Source organism: Perissodus microlepis, chromosome 16 (genome assembly GCF_051167445.1).
Source record: "Perissodus microlepis isolate ML-2025 ecotype Zambia chromosome 16, ASM5116744v1, whole genome shotgun sequence".
NCBI lineage: Eukaryota > Metazoa > Chordata > Actinopteri > Cichliformes > Cichlidae > Perissodus > Perissodus microlepis.
Genome location: NC_140476.1, coordinates 25941852 through 25958637, shown reverse-complemented (window position 1 = coordinate 25958637; position 16786 = coordinate 25941852). Strand labels below are relative to the sequence as shown.

Below are 16786 nucleotides of genomic sequence, written 5' to 3'. Positions count from 1 at the left end.
TTATACAGAAGAAAAGAATATATCGCGATTTATATCGTTACCGCACGTGCTTCAAATTATATCGCGATATGGATTTTAGGCCATATCGCCCAGCCCTACTGTCAAGTCTGACAGATGTCATAGAGAGCAAGAGCAGAAGCAGGGATGCTGGACTGACCAGAAAATTTCACAGAATTACTAATTGCTGGAAACCACTATGCCAGTGACTCCTTGGTCTTGATGATAACTGAAACCTGGTTCCATTGAAAAACTTCAGACACAGCAGTCCACACGAACTCTGAGATCTTAGACAGCCATGGCTATCCTGACTTAGTTTCATTCTGTTCCAGCGCGCTGTGCTGTCATTAGCATGGCTCTTGGACCACTTTGCCTCATCAGATGCTCGATCCACCTCAGTTGGATCGCATTGCCGCGTTTGAGTTTTTGACGAAATGCATTCTGGGATATTTAGCTGTACCAAGTCACCACCGATGCATGCTTGATAAAACAGGCGGAGTGAGAACACATCCGGGAATTTTTTGCGTTCTCGACTTGATGCGTACTTTAAATCGGAACAGTACTTGGTCTCCGACTGATGACGTATCACGAGTACACGGGAACGCAAGTACACATAAGTACGCATATGTGGTTACGCAAGTGTATAGGAGAAGGGCTGTGGGAGGTTTGTCATTGCTCATTACAGTCTTCCTGAGCCTCTGTGTTTGCTTGAAATTGCCAAGTTTATGTGTGTGCACGCACACGTACTTGTGCGTGTGTGTGCTTGAAAGCAGGGAGGAGCTGTTTGTAAAGGCTGGTTCATATCAGATGTTTAAGCGTTTTGAATATAACTGCTTCTTTGATTTTTTTCCACTGTTACTCTCATTAAAGTTTCAGGAAGTAACAAGTTTTTATTTATTTGATCTCTGTTTTTTTTTTTTTCTCCTTTGGCAGACAGAACTTAATCTTATCAGAAATCTTACCTTTTTCATTACATTTAAAAAAAAAAAATGTGGATTTTGATTTATAACACTTGTATTCTCCTTTGGTATGTAATCACCACTAAATAAAAAAACAAAGCCACGAGGTGTGTTACAGTTGAATTGTGAAGGCTGATGTTTTGTATTGCTCTTCTCAGGCTGGATGCATCACACAGTGGAACAGTTGGGGGATAAAGGCACCAAGGACAGCTATGCCATCCAGTGTCTGCAAAAGTCTTTAGAGGCAGACCCAAACTCTGGCCAGTCTTGGTACTTTCTTGGCAGGTACAAAAGCAAAGGACGCGGCTGTTTGCGTATTATCTTGTCTTGTGTTGTGAAATTTAATTAGACGGCAAATTCTGATTTTAGTTTTAGTCGTAGTCTTTTGGCTGACCTTACTGTATATGAAGATTATTTCTGATTGGATCACTTCCAAACTCGTCCCACCTTTCTGCACAACTTAATTGGATCTCATCTCTTCAAATTCATTAGTTTTTATTTAGTTGTCATCTTCTTTTCATCACAAAAAAACCACTTGTTGCCAAAAACATGACGTAACACTGTTAGAAGGCATCACAAGATAATTAGTTTGTTTTTTTAGCAACCTTAAAATCTAGCTAATGCTTCAGGATGTTAAAATGCATGCTCCTGTGCTGCTGTTTCGGTTGAATGTAGTAGATGCCCAGTCTTGACCATGGGGCCAATGCTGTCCTTGAGGTTACAGCCTAAGCAGGGAAAAAACAAAAAAAGGCATCCCTTAACTGGGTTATTGGTCTTTGCATAATATTCCTTTTAGACTAAGCAGTCTTTACTTGAGTCACTATGTTGGTGCACTAGAATCGGCCTTGCCTGATGACCCACATAAATGGACCTTCCTCTGGATCAGGGTGCTGTTCAGTTCACCGACTGAAAGAGTTTCTAGTTATTCAGGAAAATAAGTTGAAACTTGCTGCACAATAGTCAGCATTCAACACTGTAAAATCACTTCACCATAAAACACCATCTGCACTGGTTTTTTGACTCTGTGTTTTGAAGCCTCAACTTTAAAACAGTTGATCATATGTGGACAGTGTGTAGCGTTACCAGCTTGCTTAGCAGGCTGCATGTGTAAACTGTATAGATTAGCAACACACGTCTGGTAATTAGTGCTAACCAGCAGACTAATAAATACCAGAATTTCACTCACCAGATCTGGGCAAACAGCAGGTATTCTTAATATTTTGCCAAGTATTAAAAGCCTTACAAGCCTATGTGACCAATTATTGGTCTTTCATTAGGGCAAGTAGCTGTTTGGGTAGAAAAGCTTTTCTACTGCTTGGAAGCTGAAAGCTGCTCTTGCTCTTGATATAGTCATCTGAGTGAGACCATGTGCTTGGTAGTCTAAGGAGCTTGGAAAGAAAAGCGCCTGGAGTTTCCTTGAAGACGTTTCACCTCTCATCCAAGAAGCTTTTTCAGTTATAAGTGCAATTGGTGGAGAGTCCCAGATTTAAGCCCTATTGGGAGTGTCCCCAAGATGGTCATGGACCCCCTATTGATCCTCTGCCTAATCACACGAGCCAAGGTGTGTGTGTGTGTGTGTGTGTGTGTGTGTGTGTGTGTGTTTCACAATCAGCCAAGGTTTCGGGTGAACCCATTATGAAACCTAGCCCCACCCTATCATGTGATTTATTAAGGTCAAATGGCCCAGGATGTGAGTGGGCTTTAAGGTGTATGGGAAGGGATCTCAAAACTTTTCAGAGATGAGAGGTGAAACGTCTTCAAGGAAACATAAAGAATTCCAGACGCTTTTCTTTCCTAGCACCTTAGACTACGATGACCTGGATGACTGAGAACCTTCACAGACGTGTGCATGTTAGTTAAAAAGTACCTAAAAGCATGGAAAATGTATCTGTCTCTGTCATGAGTTCTTACATTTATGCATGGGCAAACAGGAATGATTAAAACGGTTTTGTGTGGTTTTCACAGCCCAGGAAATTCTACAGGACAGTTTTTGGTTAATTTAAGTAACTTGACTCGGTCGATTGCACATCAAGGGGCTTGGTGTAAAAAGGTGTCTTAAAAGCAGGCTAAGATGCATGAAGAAAGATAGAAAGCGAATATGTTTTGGAACAAAGTTCAGTGCAGATTTTTCCTCAGCAACATCTACTAGATAGCTAAATGTTGCTCCCTTTGCTAGTTGGCAACAGAAAAACTAGTTGGTTAAACTAAATTTAATGCACAAAGGCATTTACATGTCCCGTCTAGCAACCCTCCTCTCCATTATACAATGTTGCAGATGGATGAGATGGAAAGTAAGGTAGCATTGCAAACCACTGTATTAGTACTGTATTGAAGTTTTGTAGTGTTGTGTTGTATTTTAAACTACAACATAAACTGTTGTATGTAGGCTGTGTAAGCGTAAACTGACACATAACCAGTAGATGCCCAACTGTCTTCTGAATGTTTTCACATCAGTCAATTTGTTCCTAAAAACAAACATCAGACTAAACCCTGAATTGTCTGCTTTAGGGTAGAAATTGGTCACCAGAATGGTATCAGTCATATTTTTATAGTTCAACTGTTCTTTGGTCCTTATTTCGTTCTTTGTCTCCTCTCCTCAAGATGCTACTCCAGTATTGGGAAGGTGCAGGATGCCTTCATCTCTTACCGGCAGTCCATTGATAAATCGGAGGCCAGTGCTGACACCTGGTGCTCTATAGGGTAAAAGCAAAATTTGTCATGTGTTGGCTATGCTGAGAAGTATGATTAAGGTCACAACGAAGAAGGTGAAGATCTTTAGGTCTGACTCAAAATGGCTGGTGGAGAAGCAGCAGCAGCAGCTGCATAGAGGACATGGAAAAAGTGTGAAAGGATCTATTGTTAGAATTATGAAGAACAGATTATGTCTCCTGAGAACTGTGAGTTTGTAAGAGGATAATGACCTAAATCCTGGAAGATGGCAAGAGAATAATTTCCTATCTTTGCCTCTGCATCCAGGGTGCTTTACCAGCAGCAGAACCAGCCTATGGATGCACTGCAGGCTTACATCTGTGCTGTTCAACTGGACCACAGCCACGCCGCTGCCTGGATGGATCTGGGCACTCTCTACGAATCCTGCGGCCAGCCGCACGACGCTATCAAGTGCTACATCAACGCTACTCGCAGCAAGGCCTGCCTCAACACTGCTGCACTCACACAACGTATCAAGCTGCTGCAGGTAGAGCTGGCCTTTACATAAACCCAACGCACTATGTTACGTGTGGTGCATTTTGGTGTGTGTGTGTATTAAAGTGACGTGTTAAGTGCCAAACATTGCCAAAGCAATCAGCTTTTTGAATTGCAGGCTGCGTGTTTGTCCTTTTGATTTCTGGTAACAGAGATATGAATAATAATTCATATTGGTATTTTGTTTTGGCGTGTTCCCCTCACTTTATTGTAAAGCATTCCTTCATGGCATTGAACATTTTAGTATATCACCTATATAAGGTGTGATCAAAAACATCTGAGAATTGCCCCAAGAAAATGTAACTTTACCAAATTTGTAATTTTTCCTTTAAGGTCATCTTTTTGTGGAGTTCAGAATGTTTTCAGCATGGCTGCATTTGTAATATTGCTCTCTGGAAGTCCCGTCTTGCACTTGCACGTCTGCAATCTTCAAGCAAAGACGGCAAACATCAACCAGTCAAGTTTTAAACTGATCCAACTGTGGTTTTGAGTGCTGGGCCAGCTTCAGTTTTCACTTGAAAATTCACAACATGTCAAAAGCTCAGGAGAGGTAAAACCAGAATGGGCGTGTGATTTTTTTAGTATTGAGTAAGTTCCCCTGAGTTTGGCCACCAGAGTCAGACTCTCGGTGTGGAGTTCTACTATAACACCAGAGAAATGTATCTGGCTGTGTGCAGATACAAATTAAAATACTTTTTTTTGGCTACAGAAACAGTCACAATCTACTAGCAAGTGCAAGTGGTCAAAATGGGACTTCCACTTACCTACAAATAGCTACAAGCTTTTCAGACATCCACAAAAAGGTGACTTTGAAGCAGAGATCAGCCAAATTAAAACCAGCCAAAGTGTTTTTATCTTCTTCTGTTTTTTTAAATGGGCTCCTTTGAAGATTTTTTGATCACAGCACGTACACGAGCGGTAACTTTTCTAGTACCTTTTTTTTTTGTCCAACCCAAGTTCAGCACTAAAGTTTGTGTCTTACACAATTTCTCCTAGGCTCAGTTGTGTAACCTACAACCAGGTAGTCTGCAGAATAAGAGTAAAATGCTTCCTAGTATTGAGGAGGCATGGAGCCTACCCATTCCTGCTGAGCTCACGTCCAGGCAGGGGACCCTGAACACTGCACAGACACAGCAGGTGAGATCCAGCTTATAAAGGAAACTCCAGTCTCTTATAAACTAGTTAAACTGTAAATTGAAGAGGATTGTTTAAGCCTTGCCCTCATACTTTTAGAGGATTTAACTACATCATAGTCATTTTCCAAAATTCTGGCTTGCATCAGTGTTCAATATGGATCCAAAGATAAACAGCATGAAAGAACTGGAGTGAGGCCCATTTTGCAATAATCTTAATTGCTAAAGTGCAGTTTCCCTTCATAGCCTCTCTCTCATCAAAAGGCACGTGTTAGAATTACTAAGGATTTCTACAAAGAACTCATCATGCCACACTGCTTTTATCTTTTTTACAAAAATGCACAAATCTTATGCAGACATTGCAACAGAAAATGCTGAAAATGCATGTCTAATGAGCGTAGCATATCGAGTAGTACGAATGCATGGATTTGACCTGTGTTTGTCATGAATGGCATATGCGAGTTTTGATTGCCACAACTGACTTAGAAAAAAAGACTGAGGCTCAACTCCACCACTGTCACATCAGTTTTAACCCTTCTTGTTTTTTCTGTTTGTCTGTTAGTAAAATCCTTAAGTCCTCATTTTGGCTTCAAATCACCATATTTGCATCATGCTTCATCTGTGCCACAACAATAATGAGGTCATTTTTAGTGATTCTAAGTATTGATCAGAGTGAACCAAGTGATATCCTGTCTGCATTAGTGACTTTACAGCGTGTTATCAAGTTAACAAACAGAATATGAGATGTTCAAACTACTTTCCTGTAAAGCAACTAGGGATGCTCTCAATACGATTTTAGTAACAGACTGTGAATAATCAAGGATTCTCATGTATTAAAGACAGTGCCTGCAATCTGATTTTAGTCAAACCAAAATTGTTTTACTCAGTGTGACCTGAAATGAGTGACTAAGCCCATAAGCTCGTGGGAAAAGCGTTTAAACCTATCAGGATCGAGGGCCGTTTATCCATAGACTAGTCATTTCACAACCACAGGTATCACCCCTCGTCGCCATTACAAAGAATGCAGATTTAAGCCACTTCAAGCTTGCTTTACTTTTTGGATATAGAGGGAGAGAGAGCTGTGTCAGTGCCAGGTGAACAAGAGGCCGATGCAAAGCACTCGACTGCTGGCTATAGACTGTTTGCCAGGCATTTTTTGGAAGGAAAAGGCTAAAGAGATCTGAAAGTCACAGAACTCTAGTGGCAGTCGCTGTGTTGGCAACATTGGGGTTAAGTGAAACATGATCATCACTGCTGAGAGAGAGTGGGAAGTCAGGCACAGAAACTAAGGCTTTTTATTTCCTCATATCTGAATCCTGAACCCAACAAAAACTGTTTCATTATCAAATATCCAGCTACAGCCCTAAATGCAACAAATAGCACATTGTTTCACATAATAATCACAGTATGAATACTCTGATTACCACCTTAATCCATCTCAGTTATTTAGATTAAGGTAAACCATATTTGATATCAGAGTATTGCCATACAAGCATTGTTTAAATGCTCAATGTTTTTGCATGTAAATGTGTAGTATGGACCCTGTCCTTTGATCTCAGTGTGGGGAAAGTTTGGATATTTTTGTTTAAGGGCTCATTTTTTAAATTTTAGCTCACTTTTGGGGGGGGGGGCAGCTTTACTGTTGTTGATAGTCCAGTGTGTAGTCACAAACTGTCTTTGATGCATTTTTAGGCCTGTAAAGGGGAGGGAGGCCAGTCTGCCAGCAATCATGCAGATCCGCAGGCCAGTCCTGCTAAGAAGAAACGCACTGCCAGCCCAGCCAAGGTACAGCCAGGGATGCTACTGTGTGTGATGGTGGAGAGTTAAAAATATGGTGCATGGTACATATTTGTGTCTCTTTTACAGGGTGCTGCAGACTCGTGGGGAAACACCACCAATCAACAGCAAATCAAGCTTCAGGTAGGAACATGCATTTCTTAATTTTGTAATTATTACTATTTTTCACCGAGGCTTCACATTTTAGTGGTTTACATTTGCATAATATTCAAAAGATCCAAGGTTGGAGCCCAATAGGGGATGCAAGACAGACAAAACAAAACAAAAAAAATTGCCAAATCAAACTTTATTACTGTTACACATGATTCTGATGTAGAAGAAAATGTAAAGTCTGATCTGACATCTGACTTTTATTAGCTAAAATGAGACATACTCAAATAGGTCGCTTTGGGGGTTTATATGCATTTCACAGAACCACTTATATCAGCTCATGATATTGTATGTTTAACATTTTTATCCTGTCTTGTCATTTTTCTTTATATTCTCCATGCTTCCCATCTGTATCACATTCATAAAGCTGATCATGGATTGTACTTGGACATCAGTTTCATTTATAAATTCCAATTAATCATTTATTTATTTATTTACATGGAACTCAAGTGTAAACCTAGAAACTCTTTAAAGATTGTAACACTTTTATATGAAAATAACTGAAGCAGTCATTTAAAATTTTAACATGTGTTTTTTGTTTTACTTTTTAGGTTAGTTGTCGTTAAGGATAATAATCTCAGAATCCCCAGATAGTATGGGTAAAAATGACAAGAATACCATTAGGTTGTGTTTCTCTGCAGGTACTTTAATTGCCAAAACTCAATGACAAATTTATATTGGCATAATGTAATCAGCTGGATCTCTGATTGGATAGACTTTTGAGTCCATTGTCTTGAACTACAGCTGCAGATGTAGTATTAATTCTGCTCAGCGTCATTGCTGAGGGCGTTGCTACCTGTTGTCCGAGGTGGTGGGATTGATGATTATACAATGAGATAAGGTCGAATGGTGTCAGAGACTGCCACCACAAAAACACAGAAAGGGATAGGGCTAGCTTGTCATCGTGACTGAAGTTTAGAAATAAGAAAAGGAAGATTGATGACAAAATAGATGAAAATAATACACAAAAAATGCTAAAGTTAATAAACCAAATGTATTTGGGTGTTAATTAAAACTACATGTGTGTCTTGCTCAAGTAATAGATATGTGTGGGGAATGCTACCTGTGCATTTGGTAGTAAGCTTTAATAAGTGATCTGCTAATTTTAATGCAACACTGTTGTGAAATGTACAGCACCTGGAACACTTGCGGACCAACCGAGCAAACCTCAACCCCCACCAGTTGCAGATGCTGGAGCAGCTGGAGAAGCAGTTCTCTCTCATGCAACATCATCAGCAGGTACACACATGCTACCTTGGTTATTAGTGACGTCAGTTTCTACTGGCTAATGTATAGGAGGTTTATATTTTACATAGAGTTATGATGGACATGAATGTCAAGGCATTGTTGGGCTTTCAGTGATTTCTCAACCTCTTAGTTTGGTCTTCATGAATAAGTTTTGGCATAATTCTGGTTGGAGTGGCCACACACTTGTAACACGTACTTATAACACTGGTTTATCTAATTACATTTAAAATTTGACTACAAGAGAAGTGATTGGCTTGTGTAAATCTACCATCTTCTTTGTGAGATCTGCTTTGAGTCCACTGTATGAGTGAGCGCTGTGAAACAAATCCTTTTCATGATACTACCTGCTGTAGCCCTTCATGGTCACCAAAGGGAAGTGCACAGGCCTTGGCAGTTGAGACACTTTTAGATTTTGATGAGCATCATTTTGATGAGCACACTCATTTGAGAAAGAAGGTGTCTTTTTTTTCTTATATGTGAATGATGTGAAAGAAAACGAGTAGCTTACAGCAGCAATTGACAGCTCAACATAACCTAAGCCTTCGTGTTCACATTAAGTGTGTGTGCAAACTCCTGATCAGAACAGTTTGTGTTAAGTGTGACTCTTTTCTCATTCTCTGCCCTGTATCAGATTCGGCAGCAGGCAGCAGCAGGTGGCCAACCGAGGCCCAGCCTTCCCAACGGCGAATTGGCTGGGCCCTCTCCCCACCACGCAGGCTTCTCTCACACCTCCCCTCTCAATCACACAGCCACCCGGCCCCCGTGTGTCACTCAGCCCACAGCCAATGGATCCTGTTCCACAAGTCCTTCAGCGGGGCTGCCTGGACACCCGGACAAAAATCACAACCTGGGACTGGGAGGTGGCGGCGCAAGCAACGGAAACGTGCCTTACCCGCAGCAGAACTCTCTACCTCACAACTGCAAAGCCGCCAGTCAACCCAGCACCAGCAGCACTACCAGTAGTCCCAGTCAAGCAGACGAGACATGGAGGAGCCAACAACGCAACACTACCACTCAGGTACACTGTTGACTGCTTTGAAATGGCTTTGTTTTGCACAACAGCAATTCACATTCACTGGCCACTGTAATAAGTACATACTAGCACCAGGTTTGACCTCCTTGTGCTGTTAGAACTGCCTTAGTTCTTAATGGCATAGATTTAGCAAGATGCAAGAAATATTCATCAGACATTCTGCTCCATGTTGGATGTAACATCAACAGGTCACCTTTACCACATCTACACACCTAAATACTTTGAGTTGCTGCCATGTGAATGACTGATTAGATTGGTGAACTTGTAGACCGTTTGTACATGTCACCTTCTGCATTATTTTGTTTCTGCATGTTTTTCATGTGAATTATTTTGGCTCATTGAATGCATCATTTATTAATCAGTATGTCTCACTCTCTCTCTAGGGGCTTCAAAAAGGTCCAGGTTCACATTCGGCAGGTCCTAATGGAGAACCCCCTTTTTCTTCTTCCTCCTCCCCTCAGACCTCGTTCACATCATCTGGCATTCTGAATCAGGTTGGACATTCCTCTGGGCCCTGCACTGCCTCTTCCTCTGCCTCGTCTTTATCCCCCACTTCCCCTCAGACAACCCCCAACCACTTGTCCTCACCTCCCCACTCCGCTACTACCTCAGGGGTCCACACCAAAGACACCACGCCTTCAGGGGGCAACACCGGTAGCAGTGCTGCAGCTGCCGCTTTGCCATCAGGTCAGGAGGCTGCCGTCAGGCATTCCGGAGGGACGTCGCATAGTCCCAGCACCACCCCTGCGCAGGGATTGACTAATCACATCCAGCCACGGGTGACTGACTGCTCTGCCAGCGCGTCTCTGCCCAGCTCTCCTGCCCCCAGCGTGCTCAGTTCAGACAATCCTCTCTCAGCCTTGATAAAGGGAAAAGCTAATACTACCAGTAACGACAATAACAATAACTACAGCAACCACGGAGGGTCTTCCTCAGAGAAAATGAACAATGTCCATCCAGGTCTCAATGGCGCCACCAAGCCAGTTTCAGAGCACTCAGTGGCATCCTCGCCACTTTCTGCCACTGCGATGCCCTCTCCATGTTCAGCAGACCCTCACACCATTAACAGCCTCCCCTGCCTTAACAGCCCGTCCAGTACAAACAGTCAGGGGCCCACGCTCAATGGAAAGGGGCTGGAGGACTCCCAGAGCCCAATGAAGGTGGAGCCTTGTGGGGGGCCTCACAGACATTCTGGCCCTGCTGGCCTGGCTCCCTGGTCCTCAGTTTCCATCTACCCCAGCTCCAGTGAAATGCTCAAAGCATGCAGGTACGAAGTCAGTAAAGCTAAGACCACATATAGAATTCACTGAGTTAATATAGTGCATGCCCAAATTAATATTCATTTTACTGTACTCCGCTTTGGATTTAAGTGTAATTCTGAGTTTTTCAAACTTTTCAGCCTGCCATAAATTAGTCACAGAAGTTTATATAAGTACAAATTATTGTGTACATCTGAAACTGAAACACATTGCGAGAGCTAAAGACACCTGCAATGCCCTCTCCAGCTCACTGCTAGCACCTGCCCATTATCTGTTAGGGTTGGGGTAACCGACACAAACCGTGTCGGTTAATGCAGCAGACACATTCATATGTATGAAACCATGTTGTGAAAGTGAGGAATGCCTTGATTCTTTGCTACATTTGAAAATGCCCTGATATTTTGACCCCGTACTATACACCATTTAGCTCCCTCCCAGCATCATTCACACTCTGCACTCATGTCAGACAGAGATCTGAAGTGTACATGTGCTTAAATGTTTGTGTGACCCACATAGATTTGTAACTGTCACAGTGCTAGAAACGTACTTGTTTCTTCTCGCTCTTTCCTTCTTTAGAGAAATGTGGAGGACATTTTTGCCTTTAATCTTCAAGTCATGCAGAGTTAGGCCATCGCTCATGTTGGTCCCTCTCCTTATCGTGTTTTTGGGGGTTTTGTTTTATTTAAGAGCAGAATGACAAGCAGCTAATTTAGACAAATCATCCATGTTTGCCTTCCAGTTAGATAAGTTGCAGGGTTTCCAGCACAAAAGTCATTAGACCCAAAAGCTAATGCTAACTGGTGGCACAGAGAGAGGGATGTGCTGTCAGACTTGTAATAAAGAGATGTACATGCAGTGATGTGAAGTGTCAATGAACCTCTAGTGAAATTACCGTAAACCAAAAGTTGTTTTTCTTTTTTTATTTTTTTATTACTGACTTATTGATTTGTGTCTATCACAAAGCAGGGCAGTTAGAAATAGTGGTTCCAGATAGAGAAGCAACATCAAAGCACGAATGAAAGGTGTATGAGCAGTTGATGGTAACACTATATTAGTATATGTTAGGTGTCTCAAACTTGTGGCCCAGGGCCCACTTGCAGCCCACATCACCCCTACTTGTGGGGGATTTGGCCCAAGAAGTTACTTTTTTTTGTTAGGGAGGATTTATTTGTTGTTGAGTGCAATGTTAAAGTAAGTTCTTTAAAAAGCAAAAAATCATTTAACATGAAGGCAATATGAGCAGAGAGCACAAACTTGTTGAGGGATTGGCTGTATTAGTTCAGTGAGCTGCATTCTCAATCATCCAGGAGAGTAAATCTCCAAAAAGTTGATTCTGTTCATCTGGACGTAGCGTTTTGTGGGAGAAACGTTTCGTCACTTGGATGAGTGATGAGTGACGATTTACTTTCCTGGATGATTGAGAATGCATCAAGACATTATAAAGGGAAGGAGAGCGAAGGGAGAGTTCACAAAATGAGGCACACTAAGCACTGATGTTTCAGATTTCTACCTAAGCCGATACACAGCGTGATGATCTCGTGTTCTTTACCTGCAGGAATCTGGGGAAGAACGGCCTGTCGACCAGCAGCATCCTCTTGGACAGGTGTCCCCCACCACGACCCCCTCGTGCGCCATCTCCTCCACTGCCAAAGGACAAACTCAATCCCCCAACACCCAGTATTTATGTGAGTACAGCTGTGCCATATAAGGAGAAGTATTCATCATGTTGTTGATTCTCAGTATCTTAGCTACAGCTAACAAGTACAAACACTCTAAGCTCCTTTTTAATGCACTGATACTCTCAGTAAGCCTGGAGTCAGTTCACGTTTTCCTGTCTGACATACAGCTAGAAAACAAGAGGGATGCCTTCTTCCCCCCCCTTCATCAGTTCTGCACCAATCCCACCAACCCGGTCACTGTCATCAGAGGACTGGCTGGAGCGCTCAAACTAGGTAAGAGGATGGGATGGCACTGCAAAGTGCTTTAATGTGTAAGCATCAACAGTTTTGTAAATTAGGTGTTTTCCGTGTTGAGGGTTGCAAGTGCGGCTGGCGTGGCTGACTCGATGTTTCTTTCCCAGTCTCACATGGCTCTGTGGGTGTGTCTCTGAAATCACAGGAGGGAGCATGTTGTGTGGATGACTTTGTATGACATGTATGACAACAGCACCACCTGCAAGCTGAAAATGTTACTGCACACATTTCCTGTGGAGAAAACTAGTTGGATTTGCACCAAAAAAATAATATAAAAAAATCACTACCATCAGCTCTTTTTCCCCCCCAACTATTATATAACAGATTGTCCTCAGGTTATTAATAAAGAAAATAAAACAGAAACCAATTCACGTAACATACGTGTTCCACTCTGTTCCCCTTAAGTCACAAGTTCATATCGATGGTTCGCTAAAATCTATTTTAACACTTGTTTAAAATGATGTAAGATGCATGAAAGCTGTTCTAAACTCTTCCTTGCTTCCTCATTCTCAGACTTGGGCCTGTTCTCCACTAAGACACTGGTGGAGGCTAACCCAGACCATTTAGTGGAGGTGCGGACTCAGCTGGCTCAGCCCACCGATGAGAACTGGGATCCCAGCGGCAACAGGAAGATGTGGCGCTGTGAGAGCAGCCGCTCACACACCACCATCATCAAATACGCCCAGTACCAGGCATCGTCCTTCCAGGAGTCTCTGCGGGTCAGATTTTAATTGAAGTTCTTATTTTGGCTTTCAAGTAAAAAGATAATCAGGATCAAATGCTTGGTTTTGTTTGTTAATTTTCACTACAAAACTCTGACCTTGTATTATGTTACAAATCAGCCACCTCCCATGTTACATTGAAAATATTTTCACCGTGTTGCTGAGTATGTTACCAGCCTATAAAAATCTACCAATCCAAATGTTTTCTTTAACAGGAAGAAAATGAGAAGAAAAAGGAGGTGGAAGCGGAGGCGGGTTCCTCAGACGGGTGAACTTTCTCTGTCTTTCTGTGTAGATTTGAAAGCTTTGCGAGCTCTTGTTTCTGTTATTAATGACCTTTTTACGCTCTTGCTCTTAGTGTGAGGCGAAGGAAGGGTCTGTTCAAACACATCAAGTTTGGCACCAACATCGACCTCTCAGATGACAAGAAGTAAGTGACTCATTCATTTTAGTCGATGAAACGTGTAGAGCGATTTGCAGTTGAAGAAAGATGAAGCACTAGTCCCTTTTCTTCGTTTCATTGACCTCTGCCCTTTCAGGTGGAAGCAGCAGCTGCAGGAGCTGACTAAGTTGCCTGCCTTCGCCAGAGTGGTGTCAGCTGGTAACCTGCTCAGTCACGTAGGTCACACAATCCTGGGCATGAATACTGTGCAGCTCTATATGAAGGTGCCAGGGAGCAGGACACCAGGTATAGATCAACGCAGTGTGACCACAAGTGTCTGTGCAGTCTTTTGTCTCACTCTGAGTAATCGTGCTTTTTCATAGGTCACCAAGAAAACAACAATTTCTGCTCCGTCAATATTAATATTGGTCCTGGGGACTGCGAGTGGTTTGCTGTGCCTGAGCCATACTGGGGCGTCATCAATGAATTCTGTGAAAAGTACGTCGACAGAAAAGATCGTTTGAAGTCTGTTAGGTGAAGCTCAAAGTGGTTCATTGTATCTGATGATATATTTCTTTATTTTACCTCCTTTTACAGGAACAACATTAACTACCTGATGGGCTCCTGGTGGCCCAACCTGGAGGACTTGTACGAGACCAATGTGCCTGTTTACCGCTTCATCCAGCGTCCCGGGGACTTGGTGTGGCTTAATACAGGCACAGTTCATTGGGTTCAGGCCATCGGCTGGTGCAACAACATCGCGTGGAATGTCGGACCCCTTACAGGTTAGGAAAGCTCCTTCTCCATCGGGGCCAGCTGTATGACTGAATCATGCACAGATGAACATAAATATGTGCTTTTTTCTTCAGCCCATCAGTACAAGCTGGCGGTGGAGCGCTACGAGTGGAACAAACTGCAGAGCGTCAAATCCATCGTTCCCATGATCCACCTCTCATGGAACATGGCCAGGAACATTAAAGTCTCAGACCACAAGCTTTATGAGATGATCAAGTAAATGCCTGTAGATTCATCATCTCATTCTTGGTTTTGTGTGCATGTTACCTTGATCTTACCTCAGGTGTGTTTCTGTTTCTTAGGTATTGCTTGTTGCGCACTCTGAAGCAGTGTCAGATGCAGAGGGAGCTGCTGCTGGCTGCCGGGAAGGAACTGGTGTGGCATGGGAGGACCCAGAACGAGCCAGCACACTACTGCAGCATCTGTGAAGTAAGCGCAGCCCTGCTCATTTGTATTTTCCTTCCTGCTGCAGGCATGCCATTCGATCGTCACTTTTCCTACTTTGGTAACGCTTGTGCACCTGCTATTTTGCACCTAGGTGGAAGTGTTTGACCTGCTGTTTGTAACCAGCGAGAGCAACAGCAGGAAAACATACGTGGTGCACTGCCAGGACTGTGCCCGTAGGGGGAGCGCTAACCTGGACAACTTTGTGGTGCTGGAGCAGTACAAGATAGAGGACCTCATGCAGGTTTATGACCAGTTCACACTTGTAAGTATCGGGCACAAATCCACCAGGGCGGGCCACAGAGAACCATGAAATGCTTCAGTGTGTGCTTCTTTGTCCCCACAGGCGAGTCCCCTGCCTTCCTCCTCTTGATGGTGATATTCTCTCGTTCTGAGGACTTTTAGTACCACAAATCAGAAACTCTCCAGAAACCTTGTTTTTTCTTTTCTCTCTCTCTCTCTCTCTCTCGCTCTTTTCTTTTTTCTTAAGTTTGTTTCTTCTGATATTCAGGAAGTAAGCCGGCAGTCACCCAACTGCACCCTGTAGCTAATCCCATAAGGCAGCTGCCTGAAAGCTGTGTGTCTATGCAACCTGCCCAGAGTGGTGTGCCACCCCCAACCCCCCCACCCACCCACCCACCCAAACAAGTGGACTACAGGGGGTGAACGGTAGCTCCACCTGTCATCACGACCAGACTGTTCTACTGCTGGCTCAGCTGGACTTCACCCCAAAAACCACACAAAATCACAAAAGGAGGGGAAAAAAAGTCAAATTTTGTACATATTAAGTTTAAACTGGCAACATCATCACGCAAAGACTACTGACTCGATAGTTTTCCTGTTCCTCGCCATTTTTGTCTTCTGTTTGTGAGTTCACAAAAGCTTTGTTCCCTCCTTCCCCTCGATGACACAAGTACATTAGCATAGCGGGTCTTTTGTATGTTAGACACCTCCTCAGTCAGGAACATGAGTTAAAAACTGTTTTGTAATGCGAAACGTTGAGTGACAGATTCTTTGAGACATTTCCCTTCGTTTGTTTGTTTTGGATTTTTTTGTAATCACTTAAGTTTTTTTGATTATGCTGCAAGTATGATGAGACTTTGGTTCCTTTGGGTTGAGGGAGAGGAAATGAGTTGTAGGCCATGTCACAAAGAAAAAGGGTTGCACATAGTTGAAAGAGTGAACTTAAATTTGTGATGTTTTCTTTTTGTATTTGGTTGTAAATTACACTATTTATAAATGCCTATTTATTGCCTGAAAAATATTTGTTGATGGAATGCTGTACTTTTTTTTTCCCAGAGTACCTGCCATTAAATTTGAAGGAGCCTTGTGATTTTTAAAGCAGGGCCCCTCATAACGTTTTCTATATGAATAAAACTGCTTAGTAAGCATTGTACAGAGACCTTACATTGAAATGGGTTTATTGTTTGAAGGATGTTTTATGCGTCAATAAACAAAACCGGTCTTTATTTACATCTGCAGCTGTGTTGTTTCTGTGTAAACAGTGCTGTCTGCTTGTTGGGTGGAAAGTGAAAATATTCCATACATGCCAGAATTATCAGTATCATCATCCAGCAATATAAAATTTAATGCAGTTAAATGTTTATGTAACACAAGACGAGTGCAGAGCCTGCAATACAAAGGATGTAGATAAGATACAAAAATGTATTATTTTAAAAAAGATTTAAAG

General features: G+C 42.5%; 1 protein-coding gene across 3 annotated transcripts in view; it reads left to right on the top strand.

Moving 5' to 3' along the window:
• The window catches only part of kdm6a (lysine (K)-specific demethylase 6A), a 44863-nt gene extending 28294 nt beyond the window's left edge, over positions 1 to 16569 (top strand). Inside the window, exons 10-30 of one of the 3 annotated variants that reach the window (XM_084908852.1) lie at positions 1115 to 1241; positions 3558 to 3656; positions 3933 to 4152; positions 5157 to 5297; positions 6986 to 7078; positions 7160 to 7213; positions 8375 to 8479; positions 9120 to 9506; positions 9905 to 10788; positions 12336 to 12465; positions 12627 to 12732; positions 13267 to 13472; positions 13691 to 13743; positions 13834 to 13905; positions 14015 to 14163; positions 14241 to 14355; positions 14455 to 14642; positions 14727 to 14868; positions 14955 to 15081; positions 15191 to 15361; positions 15443 to 16569. In XM_084908852.1, coding sequence (XP_084764978.1) covers positions 1115 to 1241; positions 3558 to 3656; positions 3933 to 4152; positions 5157 to 5297; positions 6986 to 7078; positions 7160 to 7213; positions 8375 to 8479; positions 9120 to 9506; positions 9905 to 10788; positions 12336 to 12465; positions 12627 to 12732; positions 13267 to 13472; positions 13691 to 13743; positions 13834 to 13905; positions 14015 to 14163; positions 14241 to 14355; positions 14455 to 14642; positions 14727 to 14868; positions 14955 to 15081; positions 15191 to 15361; positions 15443 to 15469 — 3596 coding nt within the window. In that variant the 3' untranslated portion in view covers positions 15470 to 16569. Of the gene's footprint in view, positions 1 to 1114; positions 1242 to 3557; positions 3657 to 3932; positions 4153 to 5156; positions 5298 to 6985; positions 7079 to 7159; positions 7214 to 8374; positions 8480 to 9119; positions 9507 to 9904; positions 10789 to 12335; positions 12466 to 12626; positions 12733 to 13266; positions 13473 to 13690; positions 13744 to 13833; positions 13906 to 14014; positions 14164 to 14240; positions 14356 to 14454; positions 14643 to 14726; positions 14869 to 14954; positions 15082 to 15190 lie in introns of all 3 variants that reach the window. The other 2 variants (XM_084908851.1, XM_084908853.1) reach the window with 2 other exon arrangements.
• The last annotated feature ends 217 nt before the right edge of the window (positions 16570 to 16786 follow it).